The sequence below is a fragment of the Narcine bancroftii genome, chromosome 8 (assembly GCF_036971445.1).
Source record: "Narcine bancroftii isolate sNarBan1 chromosome 8, sNarBan1.hap1, whole genome shotgun sequence".
Lineage (NCBI taxonomy): Eukaryota > Metazoa > Chordata > Chondrichthyes > Torpediniformes > Narcinidae > Narcine > Narcine bancroftii.
In genome coordinates this window covers 68,248,763-68,274,381 of record NC_091476.1, presented here as the reverse complement: position 1 = coordinate 68,274,381, position 25,619 = coordinate 68,248,763, and the positions used below count along the sequence as shown (strand labels likewise).

Genomic DNA, 25,619 nt, shown 5'->3' with positions numbered 1-25,619 from the left:
ATCGGACTCATCAGTCACCAACGAGCCTGCAGCAGACGTGGACATACCCCTCCATAAATCTTCCTCCGCGAAGCCAAGCCAAAGAAGATTTAGTCCCTACTTCATCTTCAGGAATTCAACCTTAACCTCATTGTGTGAGCTTTTCAGGGTAAGTTTCAATGAGAAATTGGCACTGTATATTTCAACAAACACGTCATATTTCTTTCCAGGATTTATTTTTCCGGGGGCGGAAGGAAAACATTGTGTTTCCATATCCCAGTGAGTAATAAGTACGGGGTGGGGTGGCGGTGGGGGGGGAGTAAGACTTCTGTGTAACCTCCCGGCTCCCGCTAGTGCGATCGTCATGAAATGGATTTGATCTTTTGATAGTTTTGCTCAATAAATGCAATGGAAAATCTTAATTCTGTCATTTTTTTTGTCAAATTTCTGCCATCACACCAAAAGAATCTTACTTTTAGCAGAGCCAGGTTGTTCCAATCTCTATACCAGACCTCAAACACGAGACCGGAGATTCAGATTTTAATTTTTGCAGGGTAAGGTGCATAAAATTGTATTGTACCAATCTATATCTGGCATTAATAAATGATGTTATCAGAGGAAAATTTTGACTAATATTATTCTTGAATCCTTTTCCCCAAATCCATCTCCTCGATTGGTTGAAGCCCAGTTTCGACAAGCTTCAAGCTCTTCAATACATCTTAGATATAAATGAATTTGAGATCCCCTTTTGAAGGAGAGTCTCCATGTCATGTCACATCGGCAGGGTCATGGTTGGTCCTAAACTATCTCTCAAAAAAATGATCGGAATTGAAAGTTCTATTGGACAAATCGTATCTATTTTTTAGCTGTTTAAATGTTATAACAATCCTCGATACACTTGATCCCTTTTACAGTGCCAAGTATCCAGTATTTTATTCCCTCATGTCACTTTGATACAAGGTGTTTTTCAAGAAAACTGTGCCCCCCCTCCCCCCTATTCTGATTCTGAAATACTACTCTGATCTTCTGTTTTCCCTTCCGAGGTTCCAAACCTCGCATTTGCCAACTTTGGACTCCATCTGCCAGACCCTTGCCCTCTCGCTTAACCTATCCATATCTGCCGTTTCTCTGTGGATTGCCGGCAGTGCAGACGCTCGTGTGGTCCTGAGTTCATGAGAGCGATGCCATCTGGGGTGAGCTCCTGGTAGGGCCCACCCATGGTGGTAAGGCCGAGGGGAGGCAGGAGGTCCCCTGACAAAGGGCAGGAACAGGCGGGATGAAGAACTCAACAGCTGTGAAGGCCGACGAAGGCTGCCCAAAATCTGTCCGCTCCAGTTGTCGTGGTCTCTGTGCCACTGGCTAATTTTCGATGTATCTTGGAGGACCACATTAAGCAAATACGCAAGCAGGCGTCTTCGCTCTGTGGATCAACGGAACGAAGACTATTGTCCTCAACGGTTTTCTCCCACCCTTCAAAAACATACCGGGATTTGGTGGGGGAGGATTTTTTTTAGGTCGATTGGGAGGTATAGGCTCGTGAGCCGGAAGTGCCTGTTACTGTGCTTTGTGTCTAAATTTAAAAGATTTCTATAAACGATGGGAAAGTGGGTTTTTGATATGATTGACATTGTTTCCAGAACTAGGAAGGTAGAGGAGCAGTGGACTGAACTACTGCCTGGGGATCAAAGCCCCTGGTTCGATCCCTGACCTCTTCACAGGGAGAAAGTGTGTGGGGTTTGCACCCTGTGACCCACAACCCAATGACCTGGTTGAAGCTGGTATTCATTTCAAGTGGGCGATCAATTTGCAGTCAGCAGTTTCTCTTGAAATGAAAGGAATAGAAGAGCAGGGGCGGATGTTGAAGCTTTATAAGGCAGAGGTGAGACCTCACTTGGAGCATTCGGAATCGTTCTGGGCTCATCATTGAAAAGATGCGCCTTTGTTAAAGAGGGTTCACAGGAATGATTCTGGGAATGAAAAGGGTATCACACCAGAGGTGTCTTGTTGGAATTTGGGAGAATGGGGGTGGGGGGCGGGGGGAATCTCATTGAAACATTTTGAATGTTGAAAGGCCTAGACAGAGTCGATGTAGAAAGGTTGTTTCTCCACAGCGGACAAGAGGGCACGACTTCGGGATCGAAGAGCAGAGATGCGGAATCTTCAGCCCTGAATCTGTGGAATTTGTTGTCACTGAGCAGAGATCGACAGATTCTTGATTAGCCAGGGCATCAAAAGGTTCCGGGGAGAAGGGCGGGCGGTGGGACCGAGTTGGGGGAAAAATGGATCAGCACATGGCGGGGCAGACTCGATGGGCTGAACCGCCTACTTCTGTTCCCACACCTTCACGATCTCTCTGCAGCCTCTCCGTATTCCCCGCTGGTCAGCTGCGCGATGGCAATAACACTGAAGAGTAACGCTTGATACAAGTGCTGGAATTGTTTATGAATGGGCCGCCAGCCAGGGAGACGCAGGCGCAGGAAACTTGCTACATTCGTGTAACAATCGGCAGTGACGTCACCGCCCGGGGTATTTCCGCGTCTCTCAGTAAATAAAGTGAAATTGACGCGCAAAGAAGGGGGGAGGGGGTGTGCTCCCCGTTTGCCATTCCTCTTTCCCCTCCCCGCCAGGTGAAGATAGCTCACCCCCTTCCCTCTGGACAGCTGGAGGTCGGCCCGTGGGAGAAATGGAAGGTCAGTATCTTGTTTTTGTTGACCCACCTCCCCAAGGATGTTTCCTTTTCTGTGTCTGCGTGTGTGTGTGGGAAAGGGGCTACTTCTCTCTGGAGTATTTATGCCAAATAAGGACAGCGGCGTCCTCCCGACGAGACGCCTGCACCAGCGATTGTTTGCCCTACAGGAGGGGCCCCATTTTTGTCATGACTTCCCCTTTGCAAGCAGTTGGATTACAGGCCAATCTGGCAGCCCAGGCGGATTAGTTTTGGGGGTGTTTTAAAATAAAAAATGGAATAGCTTTGATTTTTTTTGGAGAAGGGCCACTTCCATCGGGAGGGCGATCGATTTGCAAGCGAGCCCACCCGGGTCATCTCTTCCCAAGCCCCCATCTTTTCGGGTACCTTCCTCGAACGAGGTCCCCGTGGGGGGGGGGGGGGGGGGGGGGAAGGGGGGTAGCAAGGCGATAAAGGGCCTGTTTGTGTGCTGCCTTGTCAGTCCCACGCTGTTCTTCACTCAGTCCATATCCCCCTTTTGCACAAATTTTCCTGTGCATTTTTAAAGCGGTTTTCATCAAAGTGTTAAAATGTCTTGGATTATTTATTAATGATTGGATAGAGTACATTTCACATTTATTGTGAGAGCACACACAACATACAGCCCTGAGATTCCTTTTCCCTGCAGGCGAGGCAGAATGACCACTAATTGCAAAAAATAAACTCTACACAGTGTAAACATGTAAAGAACTGGAAGCAGGTAACAAATGTAAACAAACTGACTGTGCAGCACAGAGAGAACAGAAAGAAAAATCAATAAAATGCTCAAGTAAGAGTGCCAGATTGAATTTGAGTCTGATGGTGGAGGGGTCCCTGAACCTGGTGGGTGCTGGTCTTGTGGCCTCTTTCCTGATGGCAGCAGCAGCAAGAACAGAGCGTGTTCTGGGTGGTGGGGATCCTTGACGATCGCTGCTGCTCTCCGGTGGCAGCGCTCCCTGTAGATGTTCTCAATGGTGGGGAGGGTTTTGCCTGTGATGTCCTGGGCTGTTGTCCACTATCTTTTGCAGGTCTTCACACTCACAGGGGTATTGATGTTCCCCATCCTAGACCATGATGCAGCCAGTCGGTGCACTCCCCCCACCCGAACCTCCCCCACTACTGCACCTCTGTAGAAATTTGCCAGGTTTGTGATATGGCACCAAACCTCCACAAACTTCTGAGGAAGTCGAGGCACTGACTGGCTTTCTTCATGATGCCAATGGTGCGTTGGGTCCAGGAAAGATCCTCCAGGATAGCGACTCCCAAGAATTTAAATGTGCCCACCCTCTCCCCCTCTGATCCCCCAATGATCACTAGATCATCCACTTCTGGTTTTCCCTTCCTGAAGTCAACAATCAGCTCCTTAGTTTTGGTGGCATTGAGTGTGAGGTTGTTGTTGGTGGACCGTTCAGGTAAGTTTTCAATCTTGTATAGTACATTTCATCAATTTAATTATTGTTAGAGTTATGGTGAATATTAAAAATTACAGCAAGTGTGCACAGAGCAGAACAATATGGAGAACTGTAGAAAACTGATGTGTCCGACTTGGAGAAAAAAAACCTACAAATAGTTCTGAGGAAAGCAACTTTTTTTGTAACCCGGCGATTCCCACTGTGGCCTCCTCTCCATCGGAGAGACTGGGAGATCACTTCGCTCTGTCCGCACCAGTGACCGGGATCTCCCAGTGGCTAACCATTTCAATTCTGTGTCTGCACTGACGTGACTGTCCATGGCCTCCTGTACTATCCCACCAAGACCACCCGTGGATTGGAGGAACATCGCTTGATTTTCTGTCTGGACCCTCTCAGGTTCACTGGCAGGTAGAACAAGGCGCCCAGTTGCTGAATTGGGGTGGGGGGAGCAAGACGATGATGGATGGCAGCACTCGGAGTGCGACTGAACAGGGACAGGCCTTTCTAGTCTGTTTTCTGCCTCATCCCACCCTGTCCTGCACCCAGTCCCTCGCCCTCCGTACCTCTCCCATCCATGCACCGGTCCAAATTCTTCTTAAATGTTAAAATTGAGCCTGCATTCGCCACTTCAGTTTAATAAAATTTGACTGAAGGTTGCTGACGTTTCATCCAACCACGATAACGGGCAGTCGTAAAACACAAAAGTCTGAAAATGTAGTGAGAACACAAATGCTAGAGAAACTCAGCAGGTCAAACAGTGCACTTGATAGAGAAAAGGTGAAGATACAGAATCGACATTTTGGGCTTGAGTCCTTCATCAAGATATTTGTTGAGTATTATTCCTGTTCTCTAGTTTTCTCGTGCGTGCTCTCTCTCGCACTTTATCTCTCTCTCCCCTTTTCCCTTTATCTCCTTTCACAGAGCCAAAATTAATTCTCACCTATTCTCCCCCGTCTCTCTGCCTTCCTTCCTCCAGCTCTCCACCCCTTTCTCTCTCCATTCACAGACCCATTGCTGTGCCTTCCCTGCCTTCTCCCCCTATTACCTCCTGTCTGTGGGACCGTGCCCCTTCCCTCCACCATTTACTCTCTGTCCCCCTCATAATTTTAAATACCTCCATCAAATCTCCCCTCGTTCTTCTACACTCCAGGGAATAAAGACCTAACCTGTTGTCCTGGGTAAACTTGTACCTCTCACTTTGTTCATTTTAGATTGGTCAGTGTTTGAGCTACCGAAAGAAAACAGAGACACACGCCGAGAGCACTTCAGTTTATACAAATCTTTATTACAAAATCTTAAGCTGATTTCAAACTACAATATGCAAGCCCTTCCCAATTATACTTATCAATGCCTGGACTGGTCCCAACTGGTGAAGCGAGGCAACAACCGCACACTTGTAGTAGGTTGTCGGGGTGCTGGTAGCAGCTTCTCCACCTCCTTCGACCAGGACGTTGGTTGGACTCTAGAAGTTCTTCTTCTTGCTGAGAGATGTTTCCACCCCTCAGAGAGTCTGAAACTTCAGCAGTGGGACCACAGCTTATATTACCCAAAAATTGCTTACTCAAGCACCTATTCCCTGCACAAAAAACTGAGCACGCACCGAGCACGCCTAGGCTTCTATCAAATACCACAACTTTCTAGCTTATCACTTTGAATACAATGATTTACTTAGCTTCAAGGCCTCGCCTGACACTCTGCGACCAACAATCCCATCAATCTCAAACAGCAACCGGCTAACAAGCAGGAAGATTAAATGTTATTGGTATCCGATGTCTTTTTGTCAGATAACTGCATCTCTGGGCCCCGTGGTGGAATTTAGCTTCTGTCTGCAGATTCTTACATTATTCTCAAAATAGGTTACTGATACTCAGCCTTGCATAAGCAAAAGCATGGTTTAAATCCTCCGAATTTGGCCTCATGACATCCCAGCTCCTGCACTCGATTTATGAAGGCCAATGTACCAAAAGCTCTCTTCATAACCCCATCCATTGGAGAATTATGTACCTGCATTCCCAGATCCCTTTGTTCTACCGCACTCCTCACTGGCTGACCATTCACTGTGTACGTCCTTTCTTGGTTGGTCCAACGTGTGCCCACCACCAATCTCTGCGACATGTCACCAGCCTGGATTCCTATTGGTAAATATCTTACCCTGCCGTTAAATTGGAGAGCGGCCCGCATGTCCGTGTTAAGCACGAGGCCCGAATTACCCATTTCTAATCACGCACACTTTTGCGGTGTGATTTAATCCACTGCTATTCGATGTAGTGATACATGACCAACATGTGTGGACCTCTCACCTGCCAGCTTGTGCTCCATCCCCTCCGACACTTGATTTTTTTTTTTGACATGAAGGGATCGGGCCTGCAATCTCGACTGCCTTTTACTGCCTCGGGATGCTGTAGGGCACTGAACTGGACTTCAACATCTGCAGATTTGCCTGTTAAACACGCAGCTGCTCTCCAGTTAACAGCTACTGTGTAATTGTCGAATTTCTGGGGCCAAAAAAATGAGGAGGGGAGGGTTGAATTCTATACGGGCCTGCATGGGCTTTCCCCGGGAAGGTCTGTGTCACAGGTGCGGATGGAGCCAGGGCGCTCTCCGACGGCAGGAGGGCCACTGTTTTGGAGACTGTTGGCGGGGACGCCTTGCCACTGGAACGCTGTGGCCCACCCCCCCCCACCCACCCCCATGCTGTGGCTTGTGTCCGCCACTGCGTGACCTGCCCTTTACCCCAGCGGTTCTCGACCACCTTCCTCTTCCCACTCACACCCCGCTTTAAGTAACCCCTCTGCCATCAGGGGCTTTGTGATTAGTAAGAGGGGTGGGATGTGAGAGGGAAGGGATGATTGAGAACCATTCCCCTAGACCCGATTGTGACTGAGATAGTTGGTTTGGGAGAAGTTGTCATTGGCCTATTTCCTTTGGGAGCTCTGAAACCCTGAACATAAAGAACCCATGAGGGACGATTAAAACTGTGGTTTTCAAACTTTTTCCTCCCACCCTCATCTCACTTTAAGTGACCCCTTACTGATCACAGATCACCAATTGGCGGAGGGAATACTTAAAGTGGGATGGGAGTGGAAAGAAGAAGGTTGAGAGCCTCTGGTTTACACGGAGAGACCCAGCTGCTCCCATAGGGCATGACAGCACAGAAAACAGGCCCTTCTAGTCCATTCTGAGCTATTATTCCGCTCAGTCCCACTGACCCCCTCCCCCCCCACCCCCCCCACCATCCACGTACCCAGCCAAAGTTGAGACCACATTCCCCGCTTCAGCTGGTAGCTCGTTTCACAACTCCCAGCCACTCTCAGCATGCAGAGGTTCTCTTCTCCCCCCCCCCACCTCCACTCCCACCTTCCATCCTTCGCCCACGTGCTCCAGTTTTGATCTCCCCTGATCTCGGGTGTCAGTACTACCCAGTTTGCTCAGCTAAAAGGAGGTGTCAGGCGCTCCTTCCATCTGCTCGCTGATGGGCCACCCTTGGGCAAGGAGTTTGGGGGTCATAAGAGGCCATGGCTAGTAGATGGTGGATGGTTTCTACGAGCAGATTCTACATATTGGAATTTGACGGCGATCAAACTAAAAACACTGGGCAGATGAATCTGTGGATCAGTGGCCCAGGTTTACCCTTCCAGTGCGGACCCTGTGATTGGCGGGAGCAACAGGAAACCCTGTCAGTATTCCCCCCCTCCCCACTGTGTAATCAGGGACTCAACGTCGACCACTCAGAGACGGAGGCTTTGTTGAAGGAGAACAGGGGAGGCAACAACTACAGTTCGGAGGATAGCAAATAGTGTCAAAAAGATACTAAAAGGCTTTTTTTTAAGTTGTGGCAGAGTATATAGATATGTTTTTGGGAGATAAATTAGGAAAGGTTTGTTAGAGTAGGTCACATACACACACTAAAACAGATCTTATTTGAAATACTGGAGCTCTTCCCCATGCTAGACATGTCAGAGCCTCAGAGCTTTTGCAAGAGCTTTGAAAAGTGCTCAAGAGACTTCACTCCTGGATTGTTGTTTACAAAAAGGCAACAGATGAAAGATCTTGTTGGAGCTGCTGATTATCTGGAGTGGAACCTGCTGTTCTAAGAGAGTCATGTGGTTTTGAAACCAGAGAGAGTCAAACAGGCTTTCTGTGTGTGTGAGAGAGACAGAGATCAGTTCTACAGTATTACAGTCAGCAATAGCAGCTGGGACTGGAACAGGACGAGCTGGCAAGCTTGTGGAAAGCCCCATTTGGAAGACGGCCTGGTCGAAGCCTTTGTGGTTCATTCAAGAGGAGAGGAATAAGAGAAACAAAAAAGAACTCTGGTGCCATGAAAGAAAGAGGTTATCATCTGGACATCCCTGATGGGGAAAGTTTCGTCAGTAAAACACTGAGGTGACTGATGGAAGTTCATCAGTTGTGAATGACCTGGAACAACAAATCTCTCTCTGAAAACCAACAAGAACCTTCCTGAGTGGTAACCAATGACCTTTTGAGCACCAAAGCCTGGTGAACTTTATAAATGTTAAATTCTGTGCACAGTACAAGAACAACCAGTGAACTTGGAGGAATGAGAAGTGAGTTTGGACTGTGAACCAAAGAACTTTTCTGAACTTGCACATGCATGCGCCGCTTAGAAATTAGAAGGGGATTAAATAGGTTAGTTAAGTCAATCATGATAAGTTAAAGTGTGATTTTATTTTCATGTTTAAAGATAATTAAAAGGAACTTTTGTTTAAGTAACCGTTTGTCTTTCTGAATATCTACTACTGCTGGGTTTTTGGGTCATAACAAAAGTGTATCAAGAGTTTTTTTTAAAAAGACAGACCAGAGTAGATAAAGGATGTAACTGATAAATGAAGGATATTGAAGAGGAAATTTTGAGTCACTGTGTCCCCGTGAGGATTAAAGGAAAGGTTAAAAAATATAGAGAGCCTTGGTTTTCAAGGGATAGGTGAGGTGCTCAAGGAATATAAAGAATGCAAAAAAAAAATCTTCAGAAATAAATTAGAAAGGCTAAAAGGAGGTATGAGGCTGCTTTGGCAGTCAAGGTAAAAAAATAAATCCAAAGGGCTTCTACGGGTACATTAAAAGTAATAGCAAGGGATTAAATTGGGCCCCTTGAAGATCCGAAGAGATGGGGGAAAATTTTAAAAGATTTTTCTTCTTCAGTATTCACGAAGGAACAGAATATTGAGGAGGTGGAAGAGGGGAAGTCTGGCAGATAATGTACAGATTAATGAGGAGGCAGTATTGGCTATTTTTAAAGAGAGTAAAAGTGGATAAATCTCTGACAAGATACTCCCTAGGACCCCAAGGGAGGCTAGTGAACAAACAGAGGGGGCTCTGTCAGAAATAGAAGGTCATGGGCCACAGGGGGGAGGAGCCGGAGGACTGGAGGGCAACTCGTGTCGTTCCACTGTTCCTAAAGTGAACTGGGTAATTATAGGCCTGTGAGTCTGACATCAGTGGGAGTTAAATTAATGGAGAGTGTTCCATTAATGGTATATACAATTATTTGGAAAGACGGGGATTGATTAGGAGTAGTCAACATGATTTTGTACATGGTAGATCATGTTTAATAAATCTTATAGAGTTTTTCAAGGAGGTTGATGGGGGAGGGCTGTGGATGTTGTATATATGGCCTTTGACAAGGATCCTCATGAGGTTACTAGGAAGGTTCAATCATTAGCTATTGATGTGGAAGTAGTGAAATGGATTCAACAATAGTTGGATGGGAGATGTCAGTGACTAATGGAGTCCAATGCTGCTTGTCATATATATTAATGATCTAGATGATAGGGTGGTAAATTGGATTAGTAAGTATGCAGATGATACCAAGATTGGTGGTGTTGTGGACAGTGAAGAAGGTTATCAAAGCTTGCAATGGGATATAGGATAGTTAGAAGAGTGGGCTGAAAGATGGCAGATGGAGTTTAATATTTATAAATGTGAGGTACTACATTTTGGTCGGACTAATCAGCAAAGGTCATGTGCGTTAAATGGTAGATTATTGAGGAGTTTAGTAGAACAAAGGGATTTAGGAATTCTGGTATATAATTCCCTGAAAGTGGAGTCACATGTAGGATGGTGAAGAAAGCTTTTGGTATGTTGGCCTTCATAAATCAGAGTATTGAATACAGGAGTTGGGATGCCATGTTGAGGTTGTCTGAGGCATGGGTGAGGCCATATTTGGAATATTGTGTGCAGTTTTGGTCACTGAATTATAAGAAGGATGTCAACAGAATAGAGAGAGTGCAGAAGAGATTTTAAATTTTTTTTATTTTTCACACTGAACCATATCAATCAAAATACATACAAACATTTCCCTCTTAAATATACACAGTGGCATTTTCTCCCCCTTTTCCCCCCTCCCTTCCCTCCCCCCCTTCCCACCCCCCTCCAAACCCATTAAACGTTCAACAAATACAACACAATAAAACCATTAAACAATGTCATCACACTGAAAATAAACAAGAAAATTGTGTCATCTACTTTTACACACTGGGTCAAGTCATTTTGTCTTCTCATTTTATAATTTTAGGTGGTGGAGGTCCAAGGCAAACCCTCTCTGTTATATTCCATGTACGGTTCCCAAATTTGTTCAAATAATGTGACTTTATTTTTTAAATTATGTTATTTTTTCCAATGGAATAAATTTATTCATTTCCATGTACCATTGCTGTATTCTCAGGGTCTCTTCTGATTTCCAAGTTGACATCATACATTTTTTTCCTTCAGCTAAGGCTATCATAATAAATCTTTTTTGCGCTTCATCGAGTTTGAGGCCTAATTCCTTTCTTCTTATATTACTTAGAAAGAAAGATCTCTGGATTTTTTTGGTATGTTGCTTTTTGTGATTTTATTTAATACCTGATTTAGATCTTCCCAAAACTTTTTCACTTTCTCACATGCCCAAATTGTATGTACTGTTGTTCCCATTTCCTTCTTACAGCGAAAACATCTATCTGATAATGTTGGATCCCATTTATTTAACTTTTGGGGCGTGTAACCCAATTATTCTGCTTCATGTGTAACCTTGTGTTTATTATATTCTTCATAACTTTTCCCATGTTTCATTTTTTATCTTTATGTTTAAATCTTTTTCCCACTTTTGTTTGGGTTTATAGCTTATTTCATTATTTTCCCTCTCTTGCAGCTTAATGGACATGTTCGTTATAAATCTTTTAATTATCATTGTTTCTGTAATCACACATTCAAAGCTGCTTCCTTCTGGTAATCTCAGTCTGTTTCTCAATTTATCCTTTAAGTGGGCTTTCAGTTAATGGTAATGCAAACATTGTACCGTGAGTTATTCCATATTTGTACTTCATTTGTTCAAATATTAATAAATTATTTCCCAAAAAAACAATTTTCTATTCTTTTAATTCCTTTTCTCTCCCATTCTCTAAAGGAAAGGTTATCTATTATAAAAGGGATTTGCTGATTTTGCGTCAATGATAATTTTGGTAGTTGGTGATTTGTTTTTTTTCCTTTCTAAGGTGGATCTTCTTCCATATATTAAGTAAATGATGCAGTACTGGTGAACTTTTGTATTGCACCAGCTTTTCATCGAACTTATAAACTATATGCTCCAGTACCTTCTCCCCTATTTTATCTAGTTCTATCTTAGTCCATTCTGGTTTTTCCCTTGTCTGATAAAAATCTGATAAATACCTTAATTGTGCGGCTCTATAATAATTTTCAAAAGTTTGGTAACTGCAAACCACCTTGGTTGTACCACTCTGTTAATTTATCTAATGCTACCCTCGGTTTCCCCCCTTTCCATAAAAATTTCCTTATTATTCTCTTTAGTTCATTGAAGAATTTCTCTGTTAAGGGAATTGGTAACAATTGGAATAGGTATTGTATCCTTGGGAAGATATTCATTTTAGTGCAATTTACCCTCCCTATCAACGTTAGTGGTAATTCTTTCCAATGTTATAAGTCTTCCTGTAATTTCTTTATTAATGGCTGATAATTTAATTTGTACAGGTGGCTTAAATTATTATCTAACCTAATACCTAGGTATCGGATTGCTTGTATTTGCCATTTAAATGGTGATTCTTTTTAAAATTCTGTATAAATCCGCATCACTCATTGGCATCACTTCACTTTTGTTTGTGTTGATCTTGTACCCCGATATTTCTCCATACTCCTTCAATTTCTTATGTAATTATTTTATTGATATTTCTGGTTCTGTTAAGTATCTCCCAGAATCACAGTGTGGCTTTCACGCAAACAGAGGAACTACTGACATGGTATTTGCCCTCAGACAGCTCCAAGAAAAGTGCAGAGAACAAAACAAAGGACTCGACATCACCTTTGTTGACCTCACCAAAGCCTTTGACACCATGAGCAGGAAAAGGCTTTGGCAAATACAAGAGCGCCTCGATGCCCCCCCCCCAAGTTCCTCAACATGGTTATCCAACCGCACGAAAACCAACAAGGTCGGGTCAGATACAGCAATGAGCTCTCCAAACCATTCTCCATTAACAACGGCGTGAAGCAAGGCTACGTCCTCGCACCAACCCTCTTTACTATCTTCTTCAGCATGATGCTGAAACAAGCCATGAAAGACCTCAACAATGAAGATGCTGTTTACATCCGGTACCGCACGGATGGCAGTCTCTTCAATCTGAGGCGCCTGCAAGCTCACACCAAGACACAAGAGCAACTTGTCCGTGAACTACACTTTGCAGACGATGCCGCTTTAGTTGCCCATTCAGAGCCAGCTCTCCAGCGCATGACGTCCTGTTTTGCGGAAACTGCCAATATGTTTGGCCTGGAAGTCAGCCTGAAGAAAACTGAGGTACTCCATCAGCCAGCTCCCCACCATGACCACCAGCCACCCCACATCTCCATCAGGCACACAGAACTCAAAGCGATCAACCAGTTTACCTACCTCGGATGCACCATTTCATCTGATGCAAGGATCGACAAAGAGATAGACAACTGACTCGCCAAGGCAAATAGCGCCTTTGAAAGACTACACAAAAGAGTCTGGAAAAACAATCACCTGAAGAAACACACAAAGATCAGCGTGTACAGAGCCGTTGTCACACCCATGCTCCTGTTCGGCTCTGAATCATGGGTCCTCTACCGGCATCACCTACGGCTCCTAGAACGCTTCCATCAGCGCTGTCTCCGCTCCATCCTCAACATTCATTGGAATGACTTCATCACCAACATCGAAGTACTCGAGCTGGCAGAGTCCGCAAGCATCGAATCCATGCTGCTGAAGACCCAACTGCGCTGGATGGGTCACGTCTCCAGAATGGAGGACCATCGCCTTCCCAAGATCGTGTTCTATGGCGAGCTCTCCACTGGCCACCGAGACAGAGGTGCATCAAAGAAGAGGTACAAGGACTGCTTAAAGAAATCTCTTGGTGCCTGCCACATTGACCACCGCCAGTGGGCTGATATCGCCTCCAACTGTGCATCTTGGAGCCTCACAGTTCGGTGGGCTGCAACCTCCTTTGAAGAAGACCGCAGAGCCCACCTCACTGACAAAAGACAAAGGAGGAAAAACCCAACACCCAACCCCAACCAACCAATTTTCCCCTGCAACCGCTGCAACCGTGTCTGCCTGTCCCGCATCAGATATGTCAGCCACAAACGAGCCTGCAGCAGACGTGGACATACCCCTCCATAAATCTTCGTCCGCGAAGCCAAGCCAAAGAAAAGAAAGAAGTATACTATGATGTCATCTGCAAATAAACTGATTTTATATTCCTTCTCCTTTATTTTTATCCCTTTTATTTTGTTTTCTGTTCTTATCAGTTCTGCCTATGGTTCTATTGCAAAAGAGAACAATGAGGGGGATAATGGACATCCCTGCCTAGTTGACCTACTTAATTTAAATTAGTTCGATACATATCCATTTACTGTTACCTTCGCCAATGGTCCATTATATAATGCTTTAATCCAATTAATATATTTTTCTGGTAGATTGAACCAATCTGCATGAATTAAATAAATTTGCAGACATTATCCACTGTTCGTCTTTTCTTAATAAATCTAGTTTGATCTTGTTTTACTATTTTTGGTACATAGTCGGCCAATCTCTTTGCTAATAATTTTGCTATTATCTTATAATCTGAATTAAGTAGAGATATTGGTCTATATGATGCTGGTGTTAGTGGATCCTTCCCCGTCTTTGGTATTACGGTAATTATTGTTGTCTTACATGAATTTGGCAAGTTTTATGTTTCTTCTATCTGGTTCATTACTTCCAGGAGAGGAGGAATTAATAACTCTTTAAATGTTTTATAGAATTCCATTGGGAATCCATCCTCTCCTGGTGTTTTATTGTTCGGCAGCTGTTTTAATATATCCTGTACTTCCTCTATTTCAAATGGTTTTATCAGTTTGTTTTGCTCCTCTTCTTGCAATTTCGGCAGTTCAATTTTAGCTAAAAACTCTTCTATTTTATCATCTTTCCCCTCGTTCTCAGTTTGGTATAATTGTTCATAAAATTCCTTAAAGTTCTCATTAATCTCCATTAGGTTATATGTAATTTGTTTGTCGGCCTTTTTCCTTGATGCTAATACAATTCTTTTAGCTTGTTCTGTTTTATGTTGCCAGGCTAATATTTTGTGTGTTTTGAGTGCAGAAGAGATTTACAAGAAGTTTGCCTGGGTTTCAGGGTTTGAGTTACAGGGAAAGGTTGAGCAGGATAGGAGGTGGAAGATTAAGGAGTGATTTGATAGAGGTATTTAAAATTACGAGGGGGACAGATCGAGTCAACGTGGAGGCTTTTTCCATTGAGAGTTGGGGGAGATTCAAACAAGAGGACCTGGATTGAGATTGAAGGGTGAGAAATTAGGAGAAATGTGAAGGGGAATTTCTTCACTCAGGGTGGTGGAGTGTGGAATGAGCTTCCAGCCGAAGTAGTGGTGTGGGCTTGATTTTAATATTGAAGGAGAAGTTGGATGGGTATATGGATGAGAGAGGTATGGAAGGTTATGGCCCAGGTGCAGGTCAATGGGAGAAGGTGTTCGGCATGGACTAGAAGGGCCGGACTGTTCTTTTTCTGTGCTGCAATTGTTATATGGGTCGTGGGATGCAGTGGGGATTGATGGAAGCGGTGGGGAGAATTGATGGTGGGGAGAAAGGGAACAGACGTGACCTGGCAGGGTCACACGTGGGAAATTGCAGCGTGGATTAACCACCGTCCTTGTCTTGCTCGCCTTGCCAGGTTTCCTGCAGATGGCGTCGATGCAGTGGCCGGCCAGCATCAGCCCAGGTGAGTTCTCGCTGGGCCTTCCCCACCCCGTGCCTCCCCCACTGAGCCGGAATTTAGCTTCATCTGCCACGGAACTTGTCCTTTTATAGCAGCATCTCTGACCAAATTCTTGTTATAAATAACCCCATTTTTTAAAAAAAAAAGTAAATAAATGAGTGCAAAAATTTTTTAAAAGTGAGGCCGTGTCTGCAGTTCACTGTTCAGGAATTTGATGGTGGAGGGGAAGGCGCTGTTCTTGTGCTCGTCTTTAGGCAGCTGTATCTTTTCCCCGATGGGAAGAGGGCCTGGCCTGGGTGGTCTTTGAGGATAGAAGCTGCTCTTTGAAGACACAGCCTCATGTCGATGTCCTTGATGGAGTGAGGTCTGGGGCCCACAGGCCGAGTTAACAACCCTCTGGAGTTTATTCTTGTCCTGAGAGATGGCGCCTCCATCCCAGGCTGTGATGCAACTGTCCAGGATGCTCGCCACCTGTAGAAGTTTGCAAGCGTTTTCGGTGACGACCCAAATCTCCTCAAGACACCTCACAAAGTCTAGCCGCTGGTGTGCCTTCTTTGTGACTGCATTGACGTGGAGGCTCCAGGATGGATCCCCGGAGACGTCAACCCCAGGGAATTTGACTCCCTCCACCACTGAGCCCTCGACTGGGACTGGGTCATGCTCCCCTGACTCCCTCCTGAAGTCCACAATCGGTTCCTTGGGTTTTGCTGACGTTGAGTGCAAAGCGGTTGTCGTGACACCACTTGACGGCCTGATCTACCCTCCCCCTCCCGCCCCCCCCCACCCCAGCTGCTCCCTCAAGGCCATCTGCGATTCTGCCGACGACAGTGGCGTCATCACCAAATCTATCAGCGTTCAGGTTTATTGTCAGAGGGCACGCACACGATATCACGTAGAGCCATGAGCTTTTCCCTACGGGCCAGGCAGAATTTACCATTAATTGATTGTTGGGAATAAAAACTGACTTCAGAAGATCCACAAATAAATAAATGTAAAAAAAATGAACGAGATTTCTTAAACGAGCCCCTGATTGAGTTTGTCATTGAGGAGTCTGATGGTGGAGGGGCAGCTGCTGTTCCTGAACAAGTCTTGTGGCGCCAAGACCTCTTCCAGCAGCGGCAGCGAGAACCAAGTGTGGGCCAGGTGGGGTGAGTCCTTGATCCGGGTGGCCTGGTTGGCGCAGTGGCTAACGCAAGATGCCATTAAAGCACCAGCAGCTGGGATTCGAATCCTGCGCGGTCTGTCAGGCGTAAGTTTCCTCTGGGGGCTCCGGTTTCCATTTAAAAATGGGGAGTTGTAGGTCAATGGGGTGTAATTGGGCAGCACAGGGCTCGTGGGCCAAAAGGCCTGTGCGTCTAAATTTTTTAAAAATTAAAATGGAAGATTTCTGCTGCTGTCTGATGGCAGTGTTCTTTGTCGATTGGTGGATGTCCTTTGAACTGTTGAGCCTCATAGTCAAATTTATTATCATCCAATTGCACAAGTAAAACCTGATGAAACAGCATTCTCTGGTCCTCAGTGCAAAACACACAGACACACACCCAGACGTAACACATGTACAAACAATGCACACACAGGACAAGATTTCATATCTACAAATAGGTAAATAGATACCGTTTTGTGAATAAGATAGTCTAGGAGGGCGAGAGCGAGTGGTTCTGTTGGTGGTTCTCCCTGCCCGTGGGAAGAAGCCGTTCCTCAGCCTGGCGGTGCTGGCTCTAATCATCCTGGATCTCTTCCCCTGATGGGGGAGGGGGCGCGGAAAGTGGTCCTCGATGATTTTGCGCGCCCTCTTCAGACAGCGATCCCGGTGGATCACGTTGATGGGGGAAGAGGGAGACTCTGGTGTCCTCTCTGCCACTCTTCAGGTCCTGTGGATGGACCTCCGACCCGTTTGTCTGCAGCGACTGGACCTCCACAGTGATGCAGCCGGCTAGAGCGCTCTCAATGGAGCTCCTGTCGAAGGTTGACTTGATGGTGACCGGTGGCCTTGCCCGCCTCAGTCTTCTCAGCAGTGGCTGAGAAGCTTTGTGTGTGTAGTTGGGGGGGTCTGGAGCTCACCTGTCTTTTCCTCCTCAGTGAGTCCCTACGTCCGGATCTTGGAGCAGCCGAAGCAGCGAGGCATGCGGTTCCGGTACAAGTGTGAGGGCCGGTCAGCCGGGAGCATTCCCGGGGAAAAGAGCACAGACAGCACCCGGACCTATCCGGCCATCGAGGTGGGTGTGTGGCCAACTCATTCAGATCAGAACTGCGGGTATCGCGCCCCCCCCCCCACCCCCCTTATCAAGCCTAGGGGTGAAAACAAAGATGGTGATCGTTTCGGGTCTGTTCCCGTGACCCGTGGTTTGGCCGGTCACTCTCAGAGGGGGGTGGGTGGGATGGGGGGGGGGGTAGAAATGCTGGTCGGGCTGCGCGTGGAGTTTGCACGTTCACCCTGTGCCCGTGTGGTAATGGTGGATACCAGGGTCTGGATGGGCTGAAGTTCCCTCTGCAGCTTCACAAGCACTCTGTGTGGGATCGCGCTTTTTGGACATGTGAGGGGAGGTGGCTCGGGGGTGTGAAAGGCTCTGTGTAAATTCAGTTGTCTCCCGGTGGGCAGATTATGAACTACCTGGGTCCGGCGCGGGTCCGGATCTGCCTGGTGACCAAAAAGGAACCATTCAGACCCCATCCCCATGACCTGGTGGGCAAGGACTGCAAGGACGGATTCTACGAGGCTGAACTCCCTGAGAGAAGCATCCACAGGTCTGGGACAGGGAGGGGTGATGGGGGCGGGGGGGGGGGGGTTGAACAGAGAGGAGGGGAGAGTGAAGGGAGGGGAGGCTATAGGAGCAGGAGGGCAGGGAGGAGGGGTATTGATGGGAGAAAGAAAGAGAGAACATGAGCGGTAGGTGTGCGGGAGAGGGGGTGGGGGAAAGAGATCATGGAGAGGTGAGGGAGAGAATGGAGAGGGGAGGGTTGCACAGGGAAGGAGGGAAAGGGGGAACAGGGAGGTGAGAGAGTGAAGGGAGGGGGGTGTCAGAGAGGAAGGAGGGGGTGTTGATGGGGAGAGAGTGAACATGAGGGATAGTTGTGCAGGAGAGGTGGTGGGGAAAGGAGGGGACAGGGAGGAGAGGGGAGAATGGAGAGAGGGGAACAGGGAAGGAGGGAGGAGCACAGAGGTGGGAGAGAGATGGGGAATGGGGAGAAAGAAATAGGGGAGAATGGGGGGGGAACGGTGAGGGGGGAGAGGGAGAGAGAGAGAGGGCCTGTGGGTCAGGGAAAGAGAGGGGCCGAGGTGGGGGGAAGAGACGGGGAGAAACAGGAATGGTAGGGGGAGTGGGTGAGAGAGGATGGGGGAGAGAAGGGCAGAGTAGAGACAGAATGACGGGGAGAGAGTTGGTGGGGGGAGAGAGAGGGGATGTCCGTGAAGAGAGAGTGAAGGGAGAGAGGGAATGCTGAGAGGGACTGCGCCTTCCTGATGACCATATTGTCGCCTCCCCAGTTTCCAGAACCTTGGCATCCAATGCGTGAAGAAGAGAGAGGTGACGATGGCTCTTCAAAACCGCATCAGCAAGAACATCAACCCTTTCAATGGTGAGGTCTGGCCCCAAACCCTCTGTCTGGGAGGGTAGGGGGGGAGCCTCTCCATTCTGACCTGTCTCCCCAACCCTTTGCCACCTCACATCCTGCCTGTGAGCAGTCTGTACCTTCTGCCTGTGGGTTTCCACTGGGTGCTGAAGTCCCCTCCCACCCTTCAAAAGCACGTACCAGTCATATATCTGTTGGGTGTCATTGGGCAGCACGGGCTCGTGGGCCAGAAGGGCCTGTTGACCCTGCTGTCCGTCTAAGCCCTGAGGGGGAGAGAGAAGGTGTGTGGAACAAGATGGCGTCTGAGGAGGTTCAATGAACGTTTCCCACTGTACAAGGTGCAGGTGAGGCCACTTCTGGGCAGTTCTGGTCTCCTTGCTTGGGGAAGGATGGATTGGCTTTGGAAGGGGTGCAGGGAAGGTTCACCAGGTTGAATCCAGAGATTGGGAGAGGGCGTTGGCCTATGAGATGCTGTACTCGCTGGAATTTAGAAGAATGAGAGGGACCTTGTATAATATTATGAAAGGCGTAGATAAGATTAATGGGATCAGAATTAGGGGACATCAATCCAGGGGAGTAGATTTAGGACAGAGATGAAGAAGAACTGGTTTCCCTAGAAGGTGGTGAATCCATGGAATTCACTGCCCATTAAAGCCATGGACAAGGTTGGATAGATTTTTACAGAGTTGAGGAATTAAAGAATATGGGGAAAAGGTAGAGATGAGCCAGACAACAGATTGGCCATGCTCTCAATGAATGGGGGAGCAGGGCCAGTGGGCTGAATGGCCGACTCCTGATTCTCGCGGAAGGCCAGGGCTGTGGATGGGGAAGGTTTGGGTGGGATGTGCGAATTGAACTCCTGGATGCAGGAGGCTCTGTTGAGGCTGGCTCTACCTTCATGATGGTGTTGGATGTTGCTCTGGTGTGCAACGGGGCCAAGGGGGTTGGAGGGAGGGAGGGTGGAGAGGGAATGGGGCACTGTCTCGCTGTCGCTTTGAAAGGTGGGGTAGGCTCGAAGGCAGGAATGGCCTCCTGCTGTGATTCTGAGTCTAGTATGGTTGGACTTAAGATGGACTGAATGGCCTGGTTACTGACTTCATCCCACTTCCTTTTCTCCCCACCGTTTGGTATAGTGTCAGCGGAGGAGTTACAGAATGACTCGGAGGAGGATTTGAATGTCGTCCGCCTCTGCTTCGAAGTGTTCCTTCCCAACGAACTGGGGATCTGCTCCATGCCCCTCCAACCTGTTGTCTCCAACCCCATCTATGACAACCGTGAGTTTTATTTTCGGGTTGGCAGTGACGCATGCCAGGATGCAGTGAGAAGGTTGGAGTGTGACCCTGGGAGTGGGTGATGGGGCGGAGGGAGCTTCACTCTGTGTCTGACCCCGGGAGTGGTTATGGGGCGGTGCGGAGGGAGATTCACTCTGTGTCTGACCCCGGGAGTGTGTGACGGGACGGTGTGGACAGAGCTTCACTCTTTGTCTGACCCTGGGAGTTTGTGATGGCCTTGTCTTGACCCTGCCTGGTGCCTGAAGGACTCAAGTTTTCTTTCAGGAGCTCCGAACACGGCAGAGTTGAAGATCTGTCGAGTGAACAAGAATTCCGGAAGCTGTCATGGTGGGGATGAGATCTTCCTGCTCTGTGACAAGGTTCAGAAAGGTAACTGGAGATCTGGGAAGAAGGGGGTTGCTGCCTCCCTGCTCCCGAGGTGGGGATTCGATCCTTACCGCTAGCTCTGTGTCTGCGTATGTCCCTCTGAGTGTGCATGTCTGTCTGCGAGTATGTGTCTGTGATTGTGCGCGTCTGTCTTATTGGCTTTCTGTTTATCTTGGCGTGCGCACGTTTGGGGGATGGGCGGCAATGACGGTGGACCTATTGCACTGACCCCCCCCTCCCCTCTGCTCCCCCCTGCAGAGGACATCGAGGTCCGTTTCTTCACCCAGAATTGGGAGGGCAAGGGTTCCTTCTCACAGGCGGACGTGCACAGGCAGGTGGCCATCGTGTTCAGGACGCCGGCCTACCATGACGTGTCGCTGAGCCAGCCGGTCACCGTCCGTATGCAGCTTCGTCGGCCATCCGACAACGAGGTCAGCGAGGCCATGGAATTCCAGTTCCTCCCTGAGGATAGAGGTAACCACTCTCCCATCTCCTCCCCCACCCCGCCCTTCACCCACTCTTCTACCCCCCCCCCCACCCATCCCTTGTCTTGGCCACGGTCATTATTAGAATGGGATGGCTCTGTGGCAGAACAGAGTTCAGTGACATTTAAGCTGTTTGACCATCGGTATTGATGAATTGTGTGATGCTCCTGTGTTTAAATGCCCCCTGCTCCCCCTTCTCTCTGCAGATCCATACGGCACCCAAGAGAAAAGGCGCAAGACTCACAACGAATTTGTCAACATGCTGCATAAGTGTCAACTGCAAGGTGAGCCGCTTGCTCCTCTCCCCCCCGCCCCCTCGTCCGTCCCGCCTCGCGCCTCCCCCTCCCTTGCCTCCTCCTGAATTGTATTTTTGGAGTTGGGGACATGTCTTCGCCTCTGACCTCTTTCCATCCGTTCCAGGGGTATCTACGGCCAAGAGGCCCATTTTGGTACCGTCCCGGGGAGCTGATGGTCGAGTGAAAAGCAAAAACCTGGACAAGTCCTGCCGTGCAGGTAGGACCGAGCGTCCCTCTCCACCATCTCTGGGGGGGCGGTGGAGGTAGGTGGGGGGGTGCAGAGGAGGTAGATGGGGGGGGTGCAGAGGAGGTAGGTGGGGGGGGTGCAGAGGAAGTAGGTGGGGGGGGTGCAGAGGAGGTAGGTGGGGGGGTGCAGAGGAGGTAGGTGGGGGGGTGCAGAGGAGGTAGGTGGGGGGGTGCAGAGGAGGTAGGTGGGGGGGTGCAGAGGAGGTAGGTGGGGGGGTGCAGAGGAGGTAGGTGGGGGGGTGCAGAGGAGGTAGGTGGGGGGTGCAGAGGAGGTAGGTGGGGGGGTGCAGAGGAGGTAGGTGGGGGGGTGCAGAGGAGGTAGGTGGGGGGGTGCAGAGGAGGTAGGTGGGGGGGTGCAGAGGAGGTAGGTGGGGGGGTGCAGAGGAGGTAGGTGGGGGGGTGCAGAGGAGGTAGGTGGGGGGGTGCAGAGGAGGTAGGTGGGGGGGTGCAGAGGAGGTAGGTGGGGGGGGTGCAGAGGAGGTAGGTGGGGGGGTGCAGAGGAGGTAGGTGGGGGGGTGCAGAGGAGGTAGGTGGGGGGGTGCAGAGGAGGTAGGTGGGGGGGTGCAGAGGAGGTAGGTGGGGGGGTGCAGAGGAGGTAGGTGGGGGGGTGCAGAGGAGGTAGGTGGGGGGGTGCAGAGGAGGTAGGTGGGGGGGTGCAGAGGAGGTAGGTGGGGGGGTGCAGAGGAGGTAGGTGGGGGGGTGCAGAGGAGGTAGGGTGGGGGGGTGCAGAGGAGGTAGGTGGGGGGGTGCAGAGGAGGTAGGTGGGGGGGTGCAGAGGAGGTAGGTGGGGGGGTGCAGAGGAGGTAGGTGGGGGGGTGCAGAGGAGGTAGGTGAGGCGGGGGAGGGATCAGAGATTCAGTGGATTGGGCAATATTTATGTCTCGAACCCGAGCCCGATCCTTAGAACAAAGCAGCATAGAAAAAGGCCTTTTAGTCCGTGCCGTTGTAGTCCCAGTGACCTGAACCCAGTCCAGAGCCCTCCAAACCCCTCCCATCCATGAACCTGTACAGCTTCATCTTAAAACTAAAATTGAGCCCGCATTCGCCACACTTCTGTCAGCAGCTTGTTCCACACCCTCACCAGTCCCTGTGTGAAGAAGTTTCCCTTAAACCTTTCTCCTTTTTCGGCACGGGTTGGCTAGCGGTTAGTGCCACGCTTTTAAAGCACCCAGCAATTGGGACTGGGGTTCGAATCCCGTGATGTCTGTAAGGAGTTTGTCCATTTCTGCATGGGGTTTTCCACGGGGGCTCCGGTTTCCTCCCACCGTTCAGAACGTACCGAGGTTAATGGGGTGTAAATTGGGTGGTGTGGACTTGTGGGCCGAAATGGCCTGTTACTGTGTGGTACGTTTAAATTTTTAAAAAATTTCACGGAAAAAAAGCCAACTTACATTTACTCTATCCGTCCTCATAATTTTAAATACCTCAATCATATCTCCACTCATTCTTCTACGCTCCAGGGAATAAAGTCCATACCTGTTAAACCTTTCCCTGAAACAGTTCCTGAAGTCCGGGCAACATCCTAGTAAATCTTCTCTGCCCTCTTTCTATCTTATTGATATCCTTCCTGTAGTTAGGTAACCAAAACTGCACACAATGCTCCAAATGTGTCTTGTACAACTTTACCAGAGCATCCCAACTCCTGTACTCAATACTTTGATTTATATAGGCCAAAAGCTCTCTTTACAACCCTGCCCACCTGTGACACCTCTTTCAGGGAATTATGTATCTGTATTCCTAGGTCCCTCTGTTCTACTGCACTCCTAAGTGCCTGACAATCACCGTGTATGTCTTTTCTGGGTTTGTCCTTCCAAAATGCAACACCTCACACTTGTCTGCATTAAACTCCACCCGCCATTTTTCAGCCCATTTTTCCAGCTGGTCCAGATCCCTCCGTAAGCTTTGAAAACCTTCCTCATTGTCCACAACATCTTGAATCTTAGTGTTAAATATGCTGATCCAATTGACCACATTATCATCCAGATCATTGATATCGATGACCAACAACAATGGTCCCAGCAGCGATCTCTGAGGCACACCACTAGTCACAGGCCGCCAATTAGGGGGATGGGTGGGGGGGGGAATCAGGGAAGGAGGAGGAGGAGGAGGGGTGGAAGGGATCAGGTTGGGGGAAGGAGGGGGATCATCAACTGAGAGGAGGGAGGAGAGAATGGGGAGAGGGATGGGGAGCAAGGTTGGGGAGGATGGGATGGGGGAGCTGTAGAACCAAGGAGTGGGAGTTGAGGTCATTTGAAAAGCATTGAGGAGGGGGCTAAAGGTCCGTAGATAGGAAAGGGTGGGTGGAGGATCAAGGTTTCGGTGAGAGCACGTGGGGTGGGGGAAGCAAGCCAAGGTCCCAGGCCTTACTCACCCCTGTCCCCTCCCCCCACCTTTTCTCGCCAGGAGCCAACCCCCCAGACCTGCTCGGCGGAACTGTCTCGTCCTCGCCTTTCGACCGCTTTGCCGCGGGCAGCAGCCGGGGCCAGGAGGTTCCGCGAGCCCCACCGGCAGCGGCCCCCTGCTTTATTCCCCATTTTGACTTCTATCCCTCATCAGAGCGCCAGACCGAATCGCTGGCTGACATCTTGGCCTTGCCACCCCCTGCTGCAGACGACCCACCCCCCGCCTTCTCCACCATCGACGCCACCGAATTGTTCCCCTCATCCTTCCAGGCAGCCCCCGGGGCCCGAGCTGTACCTGAGTGGGGGAGCCACCTCGATAGACCCCCTACTGCCAGGCCAAGATGGCGAGTGCGTCAGCCTGGGCTCCATTGATAACGTGGACTTCCGGGAGCTGCTGCGCCAGGACCAGCCAACGCAGGCCACCCTGATGAGCTACTCGCCTGACATCATCAAGCTGATGAACTGCGGCCAGGAGCACAGGCCCGAGGGGGTCCCCAATGGGACAGGGGGCGGGCCTGCTGGGCGAGGACGAGGCCGAGGTGGAGCAGTTCATGTCTTCCATCTTCTCGCAGAGCTTCGAGCTGATGAACTCGTCCGAGATCAACAAAATGTACGAGATGCAGAGGGAGTGACAGAGGGGCGGGAAGGTGGAGGTGTACGAAGAGGAATGAGTGATGGGGAAGAGGGGGTCGGAGTGGCTCGTGTCCTAACCTCGCTGACAGGCCGATCCCTTGATGATCCTCTTTGATCTGAACCTCCTCTGCAGGCTCTCCCTCCCCGTCACTCCCTCCTAATTCTCTGCCCATTTTTCCCCACCCGCTTCCCCTTCCCTCCCCACCCGCTTCCCCTTCCCTCCCCACCCGCTTTCCCCTTCCCTCCCCACCCGCTTCCCCTTCCCTCCCCACCCGCTTCCCCTTCTCTCTCCGTTTTCTCCTCTTCCCCCCCCCCCCCGCAATTTCTCCCATCTCCCATCTCCCATCTCTCTCTCTCTCTCTCTCTCTCTCTCTCTCTCTCTCTCTCTCTCTCATCCTCCAGTTTCTGCTCCTCTGGCTTCCTCCTACCCTTCAAGACATACATGCAGCATGGGGCTCTTGGGGCTGCACCGCCCAATTGACCCGTGACCCCGGTACGTTCTGAAGGAGCGGGAGGAAGCCCATGCAGATGCGGGGAGAACGTGCAAACTCCTGGGCAGTGGTCAGAATTGATCCCAAGTCGCTGATGCAGTAAACATCATTGTGCTAAGTGGTTCTCAAAACTACCTGCCTAACTTCATATCCCCCTTTAAGTAATCCCTCTGCCATCAGTGCTCTTTTGATTTAATCAGGGGTTGCCTTAGGGTGGGATGTGAGTGGGAAGTAAATGTTTGACCACTGTTTAAATCGTCCCTCATGGACTCATCATGTGCACTGTTTCAGAACTCCCAAAGGAAATGGGCCAATTTTTCTCAAGCAAAATATTTCAGTAACAATTAGGTCTGGAGCAGTGGTTCTCAACCTTCCCACTCACATCCCACCTTAAGCAATCTCTGACTAATCACAGAGCACAGATGGCAGAGGGATGACTTAAAGTGGGATGGGTAGTTTGAAAACCACTGGACATGCTAATCCCCTCCAACAAGTGGGGGGGTTGAG

At 49.0% G+C, this 25,619-nt stretch overlaps 1 protein-coding gene and 1 long non-coding RNA gene across 2 annotated transcripts; one reads left to right on the top strand and one right to left on the bottom strand.

Moving 5' to 3' along the window:
• Window positions 1–885: 885 nt before the first annotated feature.
• Window positions 886–2,723, bottom strand: LOC138740815 (uncharacterized). Its single transcript, XR_011343172.1, has 2 exons — window positions 2,320–2,723; window positions 886–1,399 (listed from the first exon to the last, which is right to left on the bottom strand). It is a non-coding gene; the product is annotated as an uncharacterized lncRNA (long non-coding RNA).
• rela (v-rel avian reticuloendotheliosis viral oncogene homolog A) lies at window positions 2,488–24,707 on the top strand. Its single transcript, XM_069893955.1, is given in 13 exon segments — window positions 2,488–2,669; window positions 15,287–15,334; window positions 17,411–17,547; window positions 17,931–18,076; window positions 18,816–18,907; window positions 20,035–20,175; window positions 20,458–20,562; window positions 20,818–21,033; window positions 21,251–21,328; window positions 21,465–21,557; window positions 23,990–24,263; window positions 24,265–24,507; window positions 24,509–24,707. Coding segments are annotated over 13 exon segments (1,692 nt in total). The 5' UTR covers window positions 2,488–2,662; the 3' UTR covers window positions 24,621–24,707.
• The last annotated feature ends 912 nt before the right edge of the window (window positions 24,708–25,619 follow it).